This window comes from Vombatus ursinus, unplaced genomic scaffold (genome assembly GCF_900497805.2).
Source record: "Vombatus ursinus unplaced genomic scaffold, bare-nosed wombat genome assembly UNPS02014808.1, whole genome shotgun sequence".
In the NCBI taxonomy this organism is placed as follows: domain Eukaryota; kingdom Metazoa; phylum Chordata; class Mammalia; order Diprotodontia; family Vombatidae; genus Vombatus; species Vombatus ursinus.
Window position 1 is genome coordinate 3,482,332 of NW_020954586.1, and position 18,131 is coordinate 3,500,462.

Consider the following 18,131-nt stretch of genomic DNA (forward strand, 5'->3'; position numbering starts at 1 on the left):
CTCCAGCCCTGGCCGTGATCCCGCACTGGGCTTTTTGGGGTTTGTGATGTGGATTTCTGAGAAGAAATGCTGCAGAAGCAGAAGAGGCTGGTTCTGGAAATGGACCCAGAGCGCTCGGCTAAGTGGAGGGAGACCAGAGGTTCACAGCTGGAAGGGGCTCGCAGGCGTCTCCTCCACGCCCCTCTTTTTACCAACGACGGCTCCTCAGCTGGCTCCAGAGCCAGCATCGGGCTGCCTCCCAATGGACTTTTTGGTCCAAGTTCCCTCTTCTCCGCGGAGGAGACAAATGAGAGTCATGGGAATGAAATCAGCCTTTTTTCCCATTCATCCCACATCAGTCTTACTTGCTCTGAACGTTACTGAAATGCCCAGACAATGGGCAATGTGGCTGAAGAGCGATCCAATCGAATCCTTTCCTTTCCAATCAACTTTTCAAGCACAAGATTAAGCAGGGGGTTGTCGTTGTTCAGTCATGTCTGACTCTTCCTGACCCCATTTGGGGTTTTCTTGGCAAAGATACTACAGTGGTTTGCCATTTCCTTCTCCAGCTCATTTGACAGAGGCAGAAACTGAGGCAAACAGGATGAAATGACTTGCCCAGGGCCACACATTTAGTAAGTGTTTGAACTCGAATCTTTCTGACTCTAGGCCCAGAGCTCTATGAACTCTGGCGCCACCTAGCCGCCAGAGGATGGCGTGGGGATGAACAACACATCATGAGAAAAATCCCTGACAGGTTGAGTAGCTGACAAACTCCATGAGCCAACAGTGTGACACAGCACCCGACAAAACCACTGTGGCTCGGGTTGCCTTAAGAGGAGCACAGTGCCCAGGTCTAGGGGGAGGGCAGGCCCAGCGTACTCGTCTCCAGCCTCGTGCTCAGTTCTGGGCGCCTCCGTTTAGGAGGGACATTAGAAGCCAGAGGATGTCCACAGGAGAATGAGTAGGCTAGTGAAGTACCTGGAAATTCTTTCATACAAGGAGGAGGTGGAGGACGAAACTAGGGATGTTTACTTAGCCTAGAAAAGGGTAGACTCAGGACAAGGTCATTATGAAGTCTGGTTTGTCTACCCCAAAGAATAGAAATAGGATGCCATCGGAAAATGGTATTGGGGCAAGAGCCTGAGATGAGGTTTCCAACCCTGGGGAGGATTCTCCCAAACTACCTCCCCGCCCCCCATCCCCTCCCACACCTTTACCTTTCAGACCGTGCAAAGTAGAACGGGCTGACTCAGGAGATAGTGAGCACTCTCTCCCTAGGGGACGTCAAGCAGAGACCGGAGGGCCAACTCCCCAGCTAGAGATGCCCTAGACGGGGATTTGGGCCCTGGTCCTGGTGGTGTGATGGATGGAGTGCCAGCCGTGGAGTCAGGAAGACCCAAGTTCAAGTTCAACCTCAGACACTTAGGAGTGATAAGTCACGTAAGCATTGCCTGACTCAGTTTACACATCTGTAGAAATAGGGATAATAATAGTACTTGTCTCTCAGGGTTCTTGTAAGGATAAAATGAGATAATATTTGTAAAGTACCTTATAAATTGTGAAGTGCTATTTCAATGCTGTTATTGTTTATTATTACGAATTGGAGTAACTGGCCCTGCCCAGAAGTGTGCTTTCCTGCCAATCTGCCAAAGATTGCATCTTGCTGGGCCTTCCCTTTTAGGCCAAGACTTCCCCTTTTTCCATCTTTCCCCCACCCCCCCCCACACCCATGCCAGAGCCTTGGACCTAGGAGGGGCCTTAGTAAATGTTTGCTGAATTTACTGAGTCTCCAAAACCCATGAAGGGCGGGTTAAAGATCAGAAGGGGTGTGCCCCAGCCATCACCTCCTTAGTACTTAGTTTGGTGAAATCACTGAGCCTAGTTTTTTCTGCCAAGTTGATAAGGACTCCTGTGACTCTGGATCTGATTTTGATTTTGATTTCTTATTAACAAGTATAACTCTAGGCCACAGTTTACATAGAAAGGAGTCAAGACCTGGGGCTTTGAGATCCCCTCTAAGGCCAATATTCTGAAAAGGCTTATTACAGCTTATCACACCCTCACAACATTTGGGAATGTAAGCTCGAGGACAGAGTCTGTTTGTGTTTGCCTTTGTAGCCCTAGCACCAAATACACACTGGGCCCAGCATACAGTAGATTAATGTTTGTTGAATGATTTATGTACATGTGGTCTCCCTCAATCAAATGTGAGCTCTCTGAGGGCAGAGATTGTTCTATTTCACCTCTTCTGCACCCAAAAAGTGCCTGGTACATAGTGGGTGATTAAGAAATGCCTGTCATTTATTGCCCCCGCCTTTTTTTTTTTTTTGGTGAGGCAATCAGGGTTAAGTGACTTGCCCAGGGTCATACAGCTAGTAAGTATCAAGTGTCTGAGGCCAGATTTCAACTCAGGTCCTCCTGACTGTTATTTATTGAATAAAGCAATGCGCTATATCAATGTCGACCATGATTGTGATCTTCACCTTTGTCAAGGAAGTCACCCTGATCCTTGAAGCATTGCCAGAAGCAAACCGTGCCCAGGTGAATGCCAAGATGGACCTCAAGGAAATGAGATTCAACCCTGTCGGAAGGGGAAAGCTGACTTGCCTCCTTCTCACCCTGGTTTTCATCTTCACCTTCTTTATTACTGGACTAGTTCCTTAGTAATCTGAAAGGGGTGATAGGTGGCACCATAGTGCATAGAACATAACTTGGATTCAGGAAGACTCATCTTAATGAGTTCAAATCTGGCCTCACACATTTATCAGCTGTGTGACCCTGGGCAACTCATGTCACTCTGTTTGCCTCAGTTTCCTTATCTGTCAGGTGAGCTGGAGAAGGAAATGGCAAACCACTTCAGCACTTTTGCCACAAAAAACCCTAATGGGGTCACAAAGAGTCACACATGACTGAAATGAGTAAACAAAAATCCGAAAGGAGGTTGGGAGTGAAAGTGAGGGGTGGGGGGACTCAGAAGAAGCTTGCTCAGGGTTGCAAGCCTTCTGATCTCAGGCCCTTCTCCAGGCCTCCTGCTGCCACTTCTAGACACCAGATGTAAAAGGTCAGCCAAGGTACTTACTCAGAGCCAGGCATTGTGTTGAGTGGTGGAGCTATCAAGACTAACTGCCCCGATTCTGAGCTGGGAGATGGAAGAATCCAGTCAGATTGGCTTCCAATCTTCCCTCACTGCTGTTCTGAAGGGACCAGTAGAGGGTAAGCTCCTTGAGGGCAGGGACAGTTTTGGCTTTTTGTCTTTGTCTCCCCAGTGCCCGGCACGGTGCCTGGCACTTAATAAAGGCCTGTTGACTGATTATCACAGATCTATAGCTAGAGATGATGTCGGGGTCATCTGATCTGACCCCTTCATTCCACACAGGAGAAAACTGAGGCTCCAAGAGAATCATGTTCACGAGCCCAAGTTCGAGAAGCCAGTAAATGACAGAAGAAGGATTTGAACTCAGGTCTTCCACCTCCTGATCTAGCCCTCTATTAGTTGTCCTTTAGTAATAGAGGGGAAAGAGCCTGGGCTGGAGCCAGGACACAGGTTCAGATCTTGCCTCTGACGGTCACTGCCTGCATGATCTTAGGCCAGAAACCTCCACTCTCAGGGCCTCAAGTTTCACTTTAGATCTGTGCCCCTCTATGTGTGTATGGAGGTATGTGCATGTGTGTACACACGTGTGTGTACGTGTGCACACCTGTGTTTATGGGTATGTACACGTATGTAGGTGTGTTTCTATGTACATGTGCTTGCATGTGTGTAAGCACGAATTTCACAGAAGAAGCACAACTCAGAGTTGCCATCAGGAGGCCTGGGTTTAAATCCTACCTCTGACATTAGGTGATATGACCCTGGGCAAGGCTTTTAACCTACCTGCTGCTTCAGTCTCTTCTGTAAAGTGGGGATGATGGCAGTAGCTACAGCATCCACCTCCTAGCACTTTGCTGAGGAGCAGAGAAGCAAAGTGGTGCTTCAGGTTTCCAGCTTGCTCTGGGGTGCCCCCATCTGCCCCCAGGCAAGGAGGAAGACTTTTCCCACTGCTTGGCCTTGGTGCCAGTGGGGGCAGGGGGCAGTGCCAGGCTGGGGTCTGGATGAGGAATCACAACTAGAGAAGCATTCAGGACCCCTGCCTTCTCTTCCTCCCAGTCTCCTGGAGATGCTGGTGCCCACAGTCAGGAAGAGGGTGCCTGGGACCAAAAGGCTCCCTCCCCCTTGATGCCCCAGGGACCCTCTGGCTGAGGGAACCATCCTGCTTTCTCCAGCAGCAGGGACTGAACCTTCCAGGCGTCGGCTGGGCCTGGGGTTTGCAGGCCACCCCTCCAAGGTCCAAGGGCCACCAGGAGCCTCCCTCAGATTCCCTGGATGGGGAGCTGCTTTTAATTGTGATCCCACCGCCCCCTCCTGCAGCTGAGACAGACTTGTTTTCTTTAGTTTTTGTTTGCAGCATTGGGGCTCAGCAGGAGAGATGATAAAAGGCTGGGAGGACTGAACCAGAAGCTTTTAGGCCTCTGTTATTGGGCAGAGGGGGATTCTCAAAAGCCATCTAATCCAACCTCTGGATTTAAACCCCCTCCCCCCACCCCAGGAAACTGAGGCCACACAAATGGGATTTGTAACCATGTCTTCTGACTAAATTCAGGCTCTACTTGGGCTTTCTCCTTCAAAATTATTACCTTGTATTTTTTTCCCCTTTGGCATAAACTTAGAGGTCTGGTGGTGTCTCCCCCAGATAGAGGCAAATTCCTTGAGGGCAGCCAGTGCAGTACTTTTTGTTTCTCCAGCACCTAGAACACAATTCGCACTTAATACACAGCCTGTGATTGACTCATTACCTAAGTTTTGTCTGCAAGCTCCCCGGTCAATTCATTTTGTATGTTCCTAATGCTTAGCGCAGTGCCTGGCATATTGGAGGCACTTAATAAATGTTTGTCACTGATTGATTGGTTGATTACACTACTCCACATCTCCTCTAAGGTCTCCTCTGGCCTTCAAGCTATAATCCTAAGTAAAACGAGGAGCCTGGATGCCGAATGGGAATCTGACCTGATGGTTCGACCTTAAGCCCTGCCCCATCCAGCTGATTTTCTGCTTGGACCCAGTTCCCTTCTTCAGGAAAGATTCTTCTTCACTCTTACACGCGTCCTAGGCACCTTGGGCCCGCAGTCTGGACCCCTTCTCAGAATCATGCTTTGAAATGCATAAAATGAAATACATAATATCGCAAAGGAAACCAAAGACTAGTCAAAAAAAAATAAAGCTGTTTTTTTTCCTTCCCTCATACAAGTTCAAGGAGCCCCCGAAGTGTATCCACAGCCCCCGGGAGGGGACTGCAGGTCAAGATCGACCCCATTCATTGGGCTTGAGCTGTTGTTAGTTTCAAACCAAAGGGTGCTAACCCTTTCCCTACATTCGGAGCAAGGTTGGGAGTGGGGTGTTTACTTTCCTCGGATTACAGGATTTGGAGTTGGAAGGCATCCAAGTTGAAGGTCTAGGAGGGTTAAGTGATTTGTCTGCGCTTCGGAGACGGGGTCGGTGACAGCACCATCTCCTATGGGGGGCTGTGCTGAGGAGCAGGAATCGTAGTCCTAATGCAGTTGTGCTGCAGGGGTCCGGACTGGTCTGGTTCGGGGTCCCAAGAGTCCGGCCGTCTGACTCCAGAGCAGTGTTTTCCCCCATGTGCCGGCTAGCTCCCCAACTCTCTCATTTTACAGATGAGGAAACTGAGCCTAGGTGGGGAGATGGATTGTCCAAGGTCGCTCAGATTGGCCAGTCAATGGTAGGACTGAATTTCTAGCCCAGGTCTTGTGACTCCTGAGCCTCCCTGTCTCCTAATGTCGCGATGGTAGCTAGTTCCAGTTGGATTCTAGGGAATCTGGGACCGAGTCCTCGTGCCTCAGTTTCTCCGTGGGTTCTCTGGGGAAAGGGAAAGAATGAATGACTGAGACGTTGGGGAAGGCACAGAATGGCTGGGCTCAAAGATTCCTTCGTGGTCCCCAGCAATGACCTCTGAATGGACGTTTTCCGGCTGCGGGGGTGGGTTGGCAAGGGTCCCCGACCCCCGCATCGTTCCAAACCCTCAAGGTCGGGGCCCCGGGAATGACAGCAAAGTGGGGCGGCACGTGAGCCCTGGTGGGGAGGGGGGCGAGGGGGTTGGTGCCAGCGCCTCAGCCCAGCTGCGGGGGCGTGTCCCGGGGCGGGCATCCCCAGGCCCCGGCTGAGGAGGGGCCAGCCTGGTGGCCGCGGAGGGGCCAGCGGCGGCCAGAGACTCGGTGCAAGGAGGCGGGCGCGGGCCGAGCGGGGCCATGGAGAGGGGGGTGGCGACGGCGGCTGGGCCTGGAAACCTGCTGCAGGCCCTGCTGGAGGGCGCCGGGGGCCGGAGCCGGGTGCTGCTGGTGGCTGAGCTGTGGGAGCGGGAGCAGAGTCGCAGCCTAATGAGAGACTTCGCCCGCCACGTCTTCCCGGAGCCGCGGGAGGAAGGGGAGGAAGAGGAGGAAGAGGAGGAGGAAGAAGCAGAAGACGAGGAAAAGGAGGAGGAGGAGGAGGAGGAGGAGGAGGCGCGGGCGGCTGGCAGCAAGCCCGGAGGCCCGCAGGAGGCGGAGGCTGGGGAGGCCAGCGGCAAGCCCGGAGGCCCGCAGGAGGCGGCAGCGGCGCGGGCTCCTGGCCGCGGACCCCCGGAGCGGGCCATCCGCTCCCCACTCGTGTTCGTGCTGTGCCGAGAAGCTTCCCTGCGGGCCCCGGAGCCGCGACTGCGCCTGCGGGAGATCCTGCGGGACGTGCGAGCTCGGCGGCGGCAGCGGCCTCGTTGGCGGCCCAGGGGGCGGCTCCCGCCTTGGGGGCACGCGGGGGACTGCGGCGGAGGAGGCGGCGCAGCGCTAGTAGGGGTGCTGGTGGAGGAGCCTGGCGGCGGCCGCGGCAACAACCAAAGCGCGGAGGAGGGAAGCGAGGCCGAGGCCATGCACCTGCTGGAGGCGCTGCTGCGCTCCGTGTTCGGCCGGGACTCGGGCGGCCCGGTGCAGGCGGCCTCCTACTGCCCCGTGCGTCCGAGCAGCGCCGCAGACGTGCAGAGCGCAGCCTGCAGGGCCTTGCGAGCAGCCGCGGGCCAGCGGCCGCCAGGTCAGCCGGGCCAGGGGCCCGGGGAGCAGGCTGGGAGGGGGGCCAAGGAGGGGAGGGCCAGGGAAGGAGTCCCGGAACCCGCTTGTCGGGCAGCCCTCCTTCTACAGAGGAGGAAACTGAGGCCTAGCCAGAGAGGAGGAGTGGACTTGCCCAAGGTCACACGGCTAGAAAGCGGCAGGGGCACGGTTTTAATCCAACCCTCTTAGGGTGTGAGAAGGGGCCTTAGAGCTCATAAAATCTACTCCCACTCGTTTTACAGAAGGGGAAACCAAGGCCCAGAGAGATTCAAACTCTGGGGAGCTAATGGGGGTTTGTCCCGTGGCTCCAGCACCTACAGTGGGGCATACTTTCTCCAGCTCGGACAGCTGGCCCAGGCCTCTGGCAGTGAGTGGGCAACACCGGGCCCCCATGCGTCACTCCTGTCCTAGGAGCCCCCTCCCCGTGTCCCAGGAGCCCCCTCCCCATGCCCCGGGAGCCCCCTCCCCATGCCCCAGGAGCCCCCTCCCCGTGTCCCAGGAGCCCCCCTCCCCTTGCCTCAGTAGTGACCCCCTCCCCGTGTCCTAGCAGCCATGGGGCCACTCTCTGGCTCTGTCCTTTCTCCCTTCCTAGCTCCCCCCTCCATTCTCTGTCCTCCTGGGCTGGAGCCCTGGCAGGTTTTGGGGGAGGGGGACAGGCTGCTGCTTCTTGGGGTAACTGTGCATGTGAGGGTACGAAGCCTCGCCTTGTCAAGGCTCTGCCTCTGAACTGCAAAATTTGCACCCGCCTAGAAGACAAACAGCTTGAGTTGAGGATGCTCTGTGTGTGTGTGGATGTGAGGGGGGACGGATGGTCAGGAAATGGAAGAAATAAAACATGGGGTTATTGGAAAGAGTCCGGGACTCTTAGGAGGGTACCCTGGTGTTCCAGACCTTGCTCTGCCACTGACTGTGTGACCTTGGCCATGTCCTTTTCCACCTTTGGGCCTCTGTAAAATGAGGGGGGGTGGATCACATGATCTCTGAGGTCCATTCCAGCTAAAAGTCCAAGAGGACCTGGATAGAAACCCCAGCTGTCGCTTCATCCCTGTGTGTTGGGGGCAAATCCCTTCATTTGTCTCCATCTCCCTTTCCTTATCAGTTGAGCGGCTGGAGTAGACGATCTCTATCCAAGGTCCTGCCCAGCTCCCTGAGTCAGAAACCTGGAGAAGGCCGGGGGCTAGAAGATAGGGGAGGACAAGGGCTGAAGAAACACTTGGGGAAGTGTCTGTGAATAAGGGCACGTCTGGGAGTAAGCCCTGGTGTCCAGGCATTACGTACTGGGCTGGAGTAACTTGAAGGGGCGGCAGGGAGGTCTTGGACGTTAGCCACAAACTCCAGAGGTCCTGCTAGCTGAGCAACCCAGATGACCTTGATTTTCGGGGGGAGGGAGCTGAAACAGGAGCAACTGAGAGATTTTCAGGAACCGAGAGTTCTAGTTCTCCAGTCAGATGACGGAAGTTCAAATCCAGCCCTACCACTTACTACCTGTGTGACCTTGGTCAAATCCCTTCCCTTCTCCTAGCCTCAGTTTCCTCCTTTGTAAAATGAGAGAATTGAGCTAAAAGGACTCTGAGTTCCCTTCCAGGGCTACATCTATCATGCTAAAGCTTTTAACTTAACTAGATCTTACTTTCCTTGTCTATAAAAAGGAGGAAGTTGGATTAGGTGGCCTCTTACATCCTTCCTAGCTTTTAACCTATGAGTCAAAGTCTCCTACACTTTGTAGGCCTCCGCAGTGTTCTCTGTAAATCGAAGGGATGGGCCTGGATAAGGAAGAGGTGAGGCCCCTTCTGGCTCTAACACTCTAGGACTCAGAGACAGCTGGAAAGTGCGGGCATCCAGATATGAGAGGCCCAGAAAGGCACTGAGACAGCTCAGCGCTGGAGGGAATGTCGAGGTCTGCCCCCTCACTATGCTAAAGGGTCCACAAGGTCATGGATTTGGGAGGTCCAGGGAGCATGTAGGCTCTTGAGACATCTCAGATGGAAGGAAAACAAGGTAAAATCCATGCAGTATGAGATCAGTTGAAGAGAGTGGCTACTTTAGCCTGGAAAAGAGAATGCTGAGGATGGACTGGAGCACCTCGAGGGTGAGGGTGCTGGCCCTGGAGCCAAGGAAGACTGAAATCCAGGTCTTCCTCTGATGGTCATGATGGGCATGACCTGGGTCTAACCGCACCTGAGATCTGAGCCTCAGTTTCCTCATCTATAAATGAGAGGGATGAATTAGGTGGCATTTTAGAGCCTGTGAAGCTCAAAATCAATGACTTTTTACTCCTGTCTTCAGACGTTTGAAGGGCTGTAATAGGGAAGAAGGATTAACTTTGTTACTTTTGGCCCCTGGTCAAAATGAGGGGAAATTGTAGATTCAATGTCAAGGAAAACTCCCTAACATTTTGAGTTTTTGCAGTGAGGGGTGGAGTGGGGAGAGAATGGTGCCTGGCCCACAATGGCGGTAGCCAGGCAAGGTCACCTGCTTGTTTGTCTTGTATTGTATGGAGGATTCTTGCTCTGGTGCAAGTTGAGCTAGCCGGCTGCTGAGATTCCTTCCATCTCAGAGAGCCTGTGGTTCTGTAAGAGCAGAGGTTGTGAAATGAGTAGCCCAGGGGCTTGGAGAGGTCAGCTTCAAGGGCAGCTTCGTGGGATGGGGATGGGAGGGTGGCCCATTCTCTTCTTGTGGCCTCTGTAGCCTGCCTATGGGGGCATCCTCAGTCATCTGAGACTCTGTGTGATCCACCAAAATCCTCCTTTCCTTTTAGAGCAGGACAGCAATTTTCTCCATCTTGTCTCTCCATCATTGAGGGGTGGGTGCTGTCCTCTCATCCAGGAATGTCCCAGAATGTCCCAGACATTAGCAGCACTAAGAACTTCTCTGTTTTCTAGGGAGTGGGAAGGGGAGAGGGAAAATGCCTTCTCAGAGAATGAGAAGGTGATCCAGTGGCTTGGAACAGGCTTCACACCCTCTCTAAAGGCAGAAGAAGGTGCAGATTTGTTCTGCCTGGCCCCAGAAGGTGAGGCTAGGGGCAGCAAGGCTGGGGAAGGGAGAGCAGGGCAGTGAATTTCACGGAGATGAAAGAACTGGCCAATGTGACTGCTGAGCTGCTCTCAGTGAAACTTGAATGTTCACGGTGAGGAGGAGAGGTGCGGTAGCACTGCACGAGGCCAAATGTCCCGATTTTCCAAAAATGGAAGAGAAGACAGTCTGTAAATTATAGGCCAGCAAGTTTGACCTCAATTTCTGGCAAAACTGTAGAGCAGATCGTTAAAAAGCATCCAGAAAAGGAAGCAGTGATTGCCGAGGACCAGCCAGTCTACTGGGCTACATGGAGAAGAGGCCAGGAGGGACTCACCTGCTTCCTGTTTTTGACAAGGCTGCCTCCTTGGCAGACTGAGGGATGCTGTTGATATCGTTTACCTCAATTTAGGCAAAGCATTTGATAAAGTGTCTCATTCTCTTCTTGTAGAAAAGATGGAATGATTCGGCCTGAATGACAGTCCAATTAGGTAGATTCAGAACGACAGTTGTTGAGTGGCTGAACCCAAAGAATAGTGAGGAACGTTCCCGGTCACTGTGGCAGGAGGTTTCTAGGGAAAGGTCCTAGCATCCTGAGCTTGGCCCTGTGACGTTTAACATGGTATCAGTGACTTGGCTGGAGGCCCAGCTGGCATCCTTATCACAGTGAGGTGGCATGGAGTCAGAGACACTCAGACTCAAATCTGACCTCAGACACATCCTAGCTGTGTGACCCTGGGCAAGTCACTTGACTCACTTTCTTCATCTGTAAAATGGGGATCATAATAGCACCTACGTCCCAGGGTTGTCATGAGGATCAAATGAGATAATTGTAAAGTGCTCTGGAAACCTAGTGAACATAGTAAACACTATATTATTATTATTGTTATTATTATTGTGTGGAATTGCCTTCTGTCAATACAGATAAGGCTCTGTACATTACTCCCTCTCACCTGAACTCAGAGAATTAATTCCTCTCTTCCTTCAAGACTCAACTGAAGTCCCACCTTGGATAAACTTTCCTGATCTGAGGGGGCTGGGGGGGCCCAAGCTGCCTGTACCTCCCTCCCTAGCCTAATCCCCATGTAGAATGTAAATTCCTTGAGGGCAGGGGTTATTTTCCTTCTGTCTCTGCATCCCCAGCATCCAGCACATAGCAGGCACTAAATAAAAGCTTGTCAACCAAATGCTTAGGAAACTGTTTAGGGTGCTAGGAGGTGAAGTGACTTACACAGGGTAATGCAGCCAGTGTGTGTCCGGAGCAGGACCTGAACCCAGCTCCTCCCCCTTTTTTCTGCTATATGGAACCCACTCTAATCCCCCCTTCCCCTTAAAAAAGAAAATCCAAAAGAGCTGTTTTCTCTCCCTCTACCACTTAGGCTACTTGTGTAAATAAAGGTCAAGGTCTATCTCTCTGAATGAAGCAGGAAACCACCCTCTTCACCGTCATAGCCTTGCCTTCCATTATCTCCACTTTAAAGCAGGGAGTAAAGCCTCATTATTCTGCCAGATCATTTATTTATATAGTACTTTATATTAATATTATGATATGACTATGTATTTTATATACATATATATGGAGAGAGAGGAAGAGAGAGAAAGAGAAAGAGAGAGAGAGAGAGAGAGAGAGAGAGAGTAGTGGAAAACACCAATAAGCATTTATCGAGCACATACTATATAGCAGATACTGTGCTTGGAGCTATGGAGACAAAGACCCAGAAGAAATAGTGCTTGACTTTAAGGGAGCTTACATTTTAACACTCAATCAACAAACATTTACTTACTGTGTACCAGGCACTGGGTTAGGCTCTGGGAAGACAAAGACATGAAGGAAAACAGTCTTTGATCTCAAGGAGCTAGAGGACAGATAACTGAAGCTTTACTGCTTTGAACTGCCAAAACCTACAAAAAGATCTAAATGTGGGGGAAGGGAGAGTCCATTATCCACATTAAACATATTATATACATCCTTCACATCCGGGAAAAGATCACTTCACCTCTTTTTCTTATTGTCACCATCTCTTGGAGACGTGCTACCATTCAGTCCTGGGGACCCTTTTGAGGTACAGGGGGGCTAGCTGCCTGTTGGCCATCTCCACTTGCCTATCCCATAAGTATCTCTATCTGAGCATGCGTCAAATAGAACCTATGATCTCCCCAACACCTAGACTTCCTCCTAATTTCCTTATTTCTGTCCAAGGTACCACTTTTCTTCTGTTCATCCAAGTTTGCAACCTGGTTGTTGTTGTTCAATCAAGGCTGAATCTTTGTGACCCCATTTGGGGTTTTCTTGGTGAAGATACTGAAGTGGTTTACCATTTCCTTCTCCACTTCACTTTACAGATGAAGGAACTGAGGCAAAGAGGGTGAAGTGATTAAGTGTCTGAGGCCAGATTTGAACTGAGGAAGATGAGTCTTCCCAGCTCCAGGCCTGGCTCTCTATCCACTGGGCCACCTGGCTGTCCTTGCAACCTCAGCTTTCTTCTCTCCTTTAACCCTCGTTCAATCCTTTGCCAAGTCTTATTATTTCTACCTCCACAACATTCCTTGACTCCCGGACTCCTTCTCTCCACTCACGCATTCACTGCCTTTGTTGAGGTCCCTTGCTGAGTCTTATTATTTCTACCTTGCCCTCAACAGACTCCTAATTGTCTCTGCTTCTAGTCTCTCTCCTCCCTAACCCCTCCTCCTCACAGGTTCCAAAATAATCCTCTTACTTCATATCTGCAGTAACTTTAATTTTTAAAAGTCAGTTTTCAGGTCTCTTATCATGTAACTTTATAAAAATAGATGGATTATGACACCATGCTTACTTGTATTCATTGTTGACAGCAACCTCAGCCTCTTTTTCATTCTTTTTTTTTTTTTTAGGCAATTGGGGTTAAGTGACTTGCCCAGGGTCACACAGCTAGTAAGTGTCAAGTGTTTGGTCTGAGGCCCGGATTTGAAATCAGGTCCTCCTGACTTCAGGGCTGGTGCTCTATCCACTAGGCCACCTAGATGCCCCCCTCAGCCTCTTTTTCTCAGGGAGAATGGGGGCCACTTGAGCCTCTGAGCCACGTAAACTCTGTCAGGAGATAGGGCCGATACAGCAGTGAAAGATTTACTCCCCTTGAGGTTGTAGAACCATAGTTTACAACAATTACTATTACTACTACTACCATTAATCATAACAACAACACCAACAATGTACAAGTTTAATCACGTCACTTCCATGTTCCACAATTGTGGGTAGCTCCCTATTGCCTCCAGGACAGCCTCTTTCTTTCTTTCTCTCTCTCTTTCTTTTTAGTTTTCAACATTCGCTTTTATAAGATTTTGAGTTCTAAATTTCCCCCCTCCCCTGCCGCTCCCCAAGATGACATGTAATCTGATATAGGCGCTACATGTACAATCATATTAAACATATTTCCATATTAGTTATGTTGTGAAAGAAGAATCAGAACAAAAGGGAGAAACCACAAAAAAGAAAAAACAAAACAAAACAAAACAAAAAAAGCAAATAGTATGCTTTGATCTGCATTCAGATTCCATAGTTCTTTCTCTGGATGTGGATAGCATTTTCCATCATGAGTGTTTTGTAATTGTCTTAGATCATTGCATGGCTGAGAAGTAGGTCATCACACAATGTTGCTGTTACTGTGTACAATGTTCTTCTGGTTCTGCTCACTTCACTCAGCATCAGTTCATGTGAGTCTTTCTAGGTTTTTCTGAAATCTGCCTGCTCATCATTTCTTATGGAACAATAGCATTCCATTACATTTATATACCACAATTTGTTCAGTCATTCCCCAATTGATGGGCATCCCCTCAATTTCCAATTCTCTGCCACTATGGAAAGAGCTGCTATAAATATTTTGTACGTGTGGGTCCTTTTCCCTTCTCTACGATCTCTTTGGGATACAGACCTAGTATTGGTATTGCTGGATCAAAGAGTATGCACAGTTTTATAGCCCTTTGGACATAGTTCCAAATTGCTCTCCAGAATGGTTGGATCAGATCACAACTCCACCAACCATGTATTAGTGTTCCAATTTTCTCACATCTTCTCCAACAGTTATCATTTTCCTGTTTTGTCATGTTAGCCAATCTGATAGGTGTGATGTGGTACCCCAGAGTTGTTTTAATTTGTATTTCTCTAATCAATAGTGATTTTTTTTTGATAAGCCAATTGGGGCTAAGTGACTTGCCCAAGGTCACACAGCTAGTATGTGTCAAGTGTTTGGTCTGAGGCCGGACTTGAACTCAGGTCCTCCTGACTTTAGGGCCGGTGCTCTATCCATTGTGCCACCTAGCTGTCCCTAATCAATAGTGATTTAAAGCATTTTTATATGACTATAGATAGCTTTAATTTCTTCATCTGAAAATTGCCTGTTCATATCGTTTGACCATTTATCAATTGGGGAATTACTTGCATTTTTATAAATTTGACTCAGTTCTCTATATATTTTAGAAATGAGGCCTTTATCAGAGACACTGGCTGTAAAAATTGTTTCCCAGCGTCCTTCTTCCTTTCTAATCTAATTTAAAACTTGTTTCCCAGCTTTCTTCTTCCTTTCTAATCTAATTGAAATTATCCATTTCATAATGTTCTCTATCTCCTGTTTGGTCATAAATTCTTCCCTTCTGCATAGATCTGACAGGTAAACTATTCCTTGCTCTCCTAATTTGCTTATAGTATCACCCTTTATATCTAAATCATGTACCCATTTGACTTTATCTTGGTATATGATGCAAGGTGTTGGTCTATGCCTAGTTTCTGCCATATTATTTTCCAGTTTTCCCAGCAGGTTTTGTTAAATAGTGAGTTCTTGTCCCAGAAGCTGGAGTCTTTGGATTTGTCAAACAGCAGATTACTATAGTCATTGACTACTGTGTCTTGTGTACCTAACCTATCCCACTGATTCACCACTCTATTTCTTAGCCAGTACCAAGTAGTTTTAATGGTTGCTGATTTATAATACAGTTTACGATCTGGTACAGCTAGGCCACCTTCCCTTGCATTTCTTTTCATTAGTTCCCTTGATATTCTAGACCTGTTGTTCTTCCAGATAAATTTTGTTATTGTTTTTTCTAGCTCCATAAAATAATTTTTGGTAGTTTGATTGGTATGACACTGAATAAGTAAATTAATTTAGGTAGAATTGTCATTTTTATTAGCTCAGCCTACCCATGAGCAACTGATATTTTTCCAGTTAGTTAGATCTGACTTTATTTGTGTGAAAAGTGTTTTGTAATTGTGTTCATATGGTTCCTGGGTTTGTCTCAGCAGGTAGACTCCCAAATATTTTATATTGTATACATTTTTTTTGACCCAGCAGCCCTAAAACCAAGGTATAGACCCCTAAGGAAGTCAAAAGACAAAACGATAGGCCTGATATATCCCAGGGTGGGTGCCCACAGATTGGGTTATAATTGAAAGGAAAAGGCTGTATTATACATGAACAGTGGCATATTATTGTGCAGTGAGGAGTGAGGGAGAAAGAGCCTGAGGTAGGGGATAGAGGACAGAGTCAGGAAGACCCAAGTCCATAGTCTGACTACGTGGTGTAAACTCTCAGGGTCCCTGAGCAGCTCTGGAAGATGACTGTGTTTGACACTCCTCCTTAGTACCTTCTGGTCATCCTTAACCCCTCATTCACCCTACAGAACCAACCTGGTGCCAAATCTTGTTTCTACCTTCATGATAACTCTCCATTCCTGCACCAAAGACCTGGACTATTGCAGTAGCAATTATGAAATCTTGCCTACCTGTATTCATCGGTGATGGCAATCTCAGCCATTTCTGGCTACTCTTCCTGCTTCTAGTCTCCCCCACTCCAGTCCATCCTTCTGCCCCAAATCTGATCTGCCAAAAGACAGATCTAACCACATCACTCCCCTACTCAAGAAATCCTAATGCCTCCCTGTTACCTCCAGGATCTAATATAAAGGCCTTTGGAAGTTAAAGTTCTTCCCAACCTGGCCCCTTCCTACCTTTCCAGTCTTCTCCGACTTTCTTTTTCTTCACACATCTGTGATTCAGCTGCACTGGCTTAATTACCACTGCTCACCCTCAACCCCTCCCCCCACCCCATGTTCTGTGTCCCTGTCTTTTATGGTGCTGGCTTTCTCTCAGAAATGTTCTCCTGCCTTCCTTCCCTCAGTGGTTACTTTCTATCTGTTCTGTATATATTTGTCCTGAACAGTTAGTTACAAATTATCTCCCCTACTAGAAGGTGAGCTCTTGGAAGGTATGGTCTGGTTTTGTCTTCCTTTGTATCCCCAGTGCTTTGCATCCCCAGCAGTGACTGACACATAGTAGCTCCTTAAGAAATGCCTGCTGACTGACTTACAGATGATAGAATACGAGCATTTGGACAGGGGGTTTCCTCACTGTGAGTTCCTCACAGGCCCAGTTAAAAAAAAGAAAGAAAAATTTGAGGAATTTGAAGAAACATAGGAAGATAACATATGACCTGGTGCTGAGAAAATAATAGAATCAAGAAAACAGTTCACCCAATAATTACAACAATGTAAGGAAAATAATTCTAAAGGAAAGAAAACTTTTGAGTATAGGAAAAAACAATGAAAGCCTTGGAAAGGAAAGAATGAAATATTCTTTCCCACCCTTGGCAGAAAGGTGGGGGATGACTAGGGCAGAATACTGCCCCTCAGGTATATTTTCCTTTGATTCCAACTGCAGATGGGGAAGGAAATTGGAAAAGATTGTAATATACAATAAAATCTATCATAAATATATCCTAAAACTTTTTTTTTTAAGGGAAAAGGCTTCCTCCTAGTGAGGCAAGGAAGCAGAGAGGTAACACACAGTTTGTATCTGCCTATTACATGCCAATCGCTTTACAAACTGTCTCACTTGGACTGGGGGGGCTCTCTGAAGAGTTGAGGTCTGGAGCTTTGAGGGTTGGGGGTTTGAAGGAGGCTGGATGGTATAGTGGGGAGCCCAAGGAGAGCCCTGTGCCCCTCCACTCCCACAATGCGGGCAGAGTGTTGAACTGAATTGACTGGCCGTGGATTTGGAATTCATGTCCAGATTCTGAATATGCTGCTTCCTATGTGTGAGACCTTGGACAAGTCCCTTTCAGCTCTCAATCTGACCTTGGAGGCCTTTTGCTTATTTCCCTGCTTTCTGGCCAGGTTCCAGATAGCTGAGGTTGTTGGAAAAGTGACCTCCCGAAAACTGAGGTGGTTCAGGGAAATTAACAAAGAGATACAGGTCAACTTCTCATTCTTGTTTAGGGATGGTCATCTCAAAAATGCCATAATCCTCTAGGCCTGAGGCACTTAAACTGTGGCCTGGGAACTTTCTTATGTTGTTTTAAATATTTTGATAACTATATTTCGATGTAATTGGTTTCCTTTGTAATCCTATGCATTTTATTCAATTAAAAACTGTTCTGTGAAAGGGTTCATGCCATAATAAAGGTTCATTTTCTCCCTCTTAGGGGACTGAATATCAGGGGAAGTGACTAATTTTGAGAATCACCCTAGTATATTGCATGGGCACTGGCCTTGCTGTCAGGAAGACTCGGGCTCAAAACATTTACTAGCAATGTGACTATGGACAAGTCACTTAACTTCTTTGTGCCTCAGTTTCCCCATCTGTAAAATGAGGAAGTTAGACTTAGTGGCTTCTAAGATCTTTTCCAGCTCCGAATGTAGTATTCTATGCTCTTGGTCCCGTCTTTGGTTTTAGAAAATTGCAATGTGCTGAAGCATCACTTTTATAAGTTTATCTTCCCAGGATTTCCACATGTTGAGCCCTCTTCCCCTTCCTTCCTTCCTTTCTTTTTCTTCCTTCCTTCCTTCCTTCCTTTCTTTTTCTTCCTTCCTTCCTTTCTTTCTTTCTTCCTTCCTCCTTTTCCTTCTTTCCTCTTTATTTCTTTCCTTCCTTCTTTCTTCCCTTTCTTTTTCTTTTTTCTTTCTTCCTCTTTCTTTCTTTCCTTCTTTCTTTCCTTCCTTCCTTCCTTCTTTCTCTCTCTTCCTTCCTTTCTTTTCTTTCT

The 18,131-nt window shown here is 48.4% G+C and overlaps 1 protein-coding gene across 1 annotated transcript in view; it reads left to right on the forward strand.

The window, feature by feature from the left end:
• Positions 1-6,285: 6,285 nt before the first annotated feature.
• The window catches only part of CUNH2orf72 (chromosome unknown C2orf72 homolog), a 15,157-nt gene continuing 3,311 nt past the window's right edge, over positions 6,286-18,131 (forward strand). The window contains exons 1-5 of the mRNA XM_027875278.1: positions 6,286-7,281; positions 7,425-7,480; positions 7,525-7,651; positions 7,706-7,785; positions 9,996-10,123. Of these exons, the coding sequence (XP_027731079.1) occupies positions 6,286-7,281; positions 7,425-7,480; positions 7,525-7,651; positions 7,706-7,785; positions 9,996-10,123 (1,387 nt within the window). The remainder of the gene's footprint in view (positions 7,282-7,424; positions 7,481-7,524; positions 7,652-7,705; positions 7,786-9,995; positions 10,124-18,131) is intronic.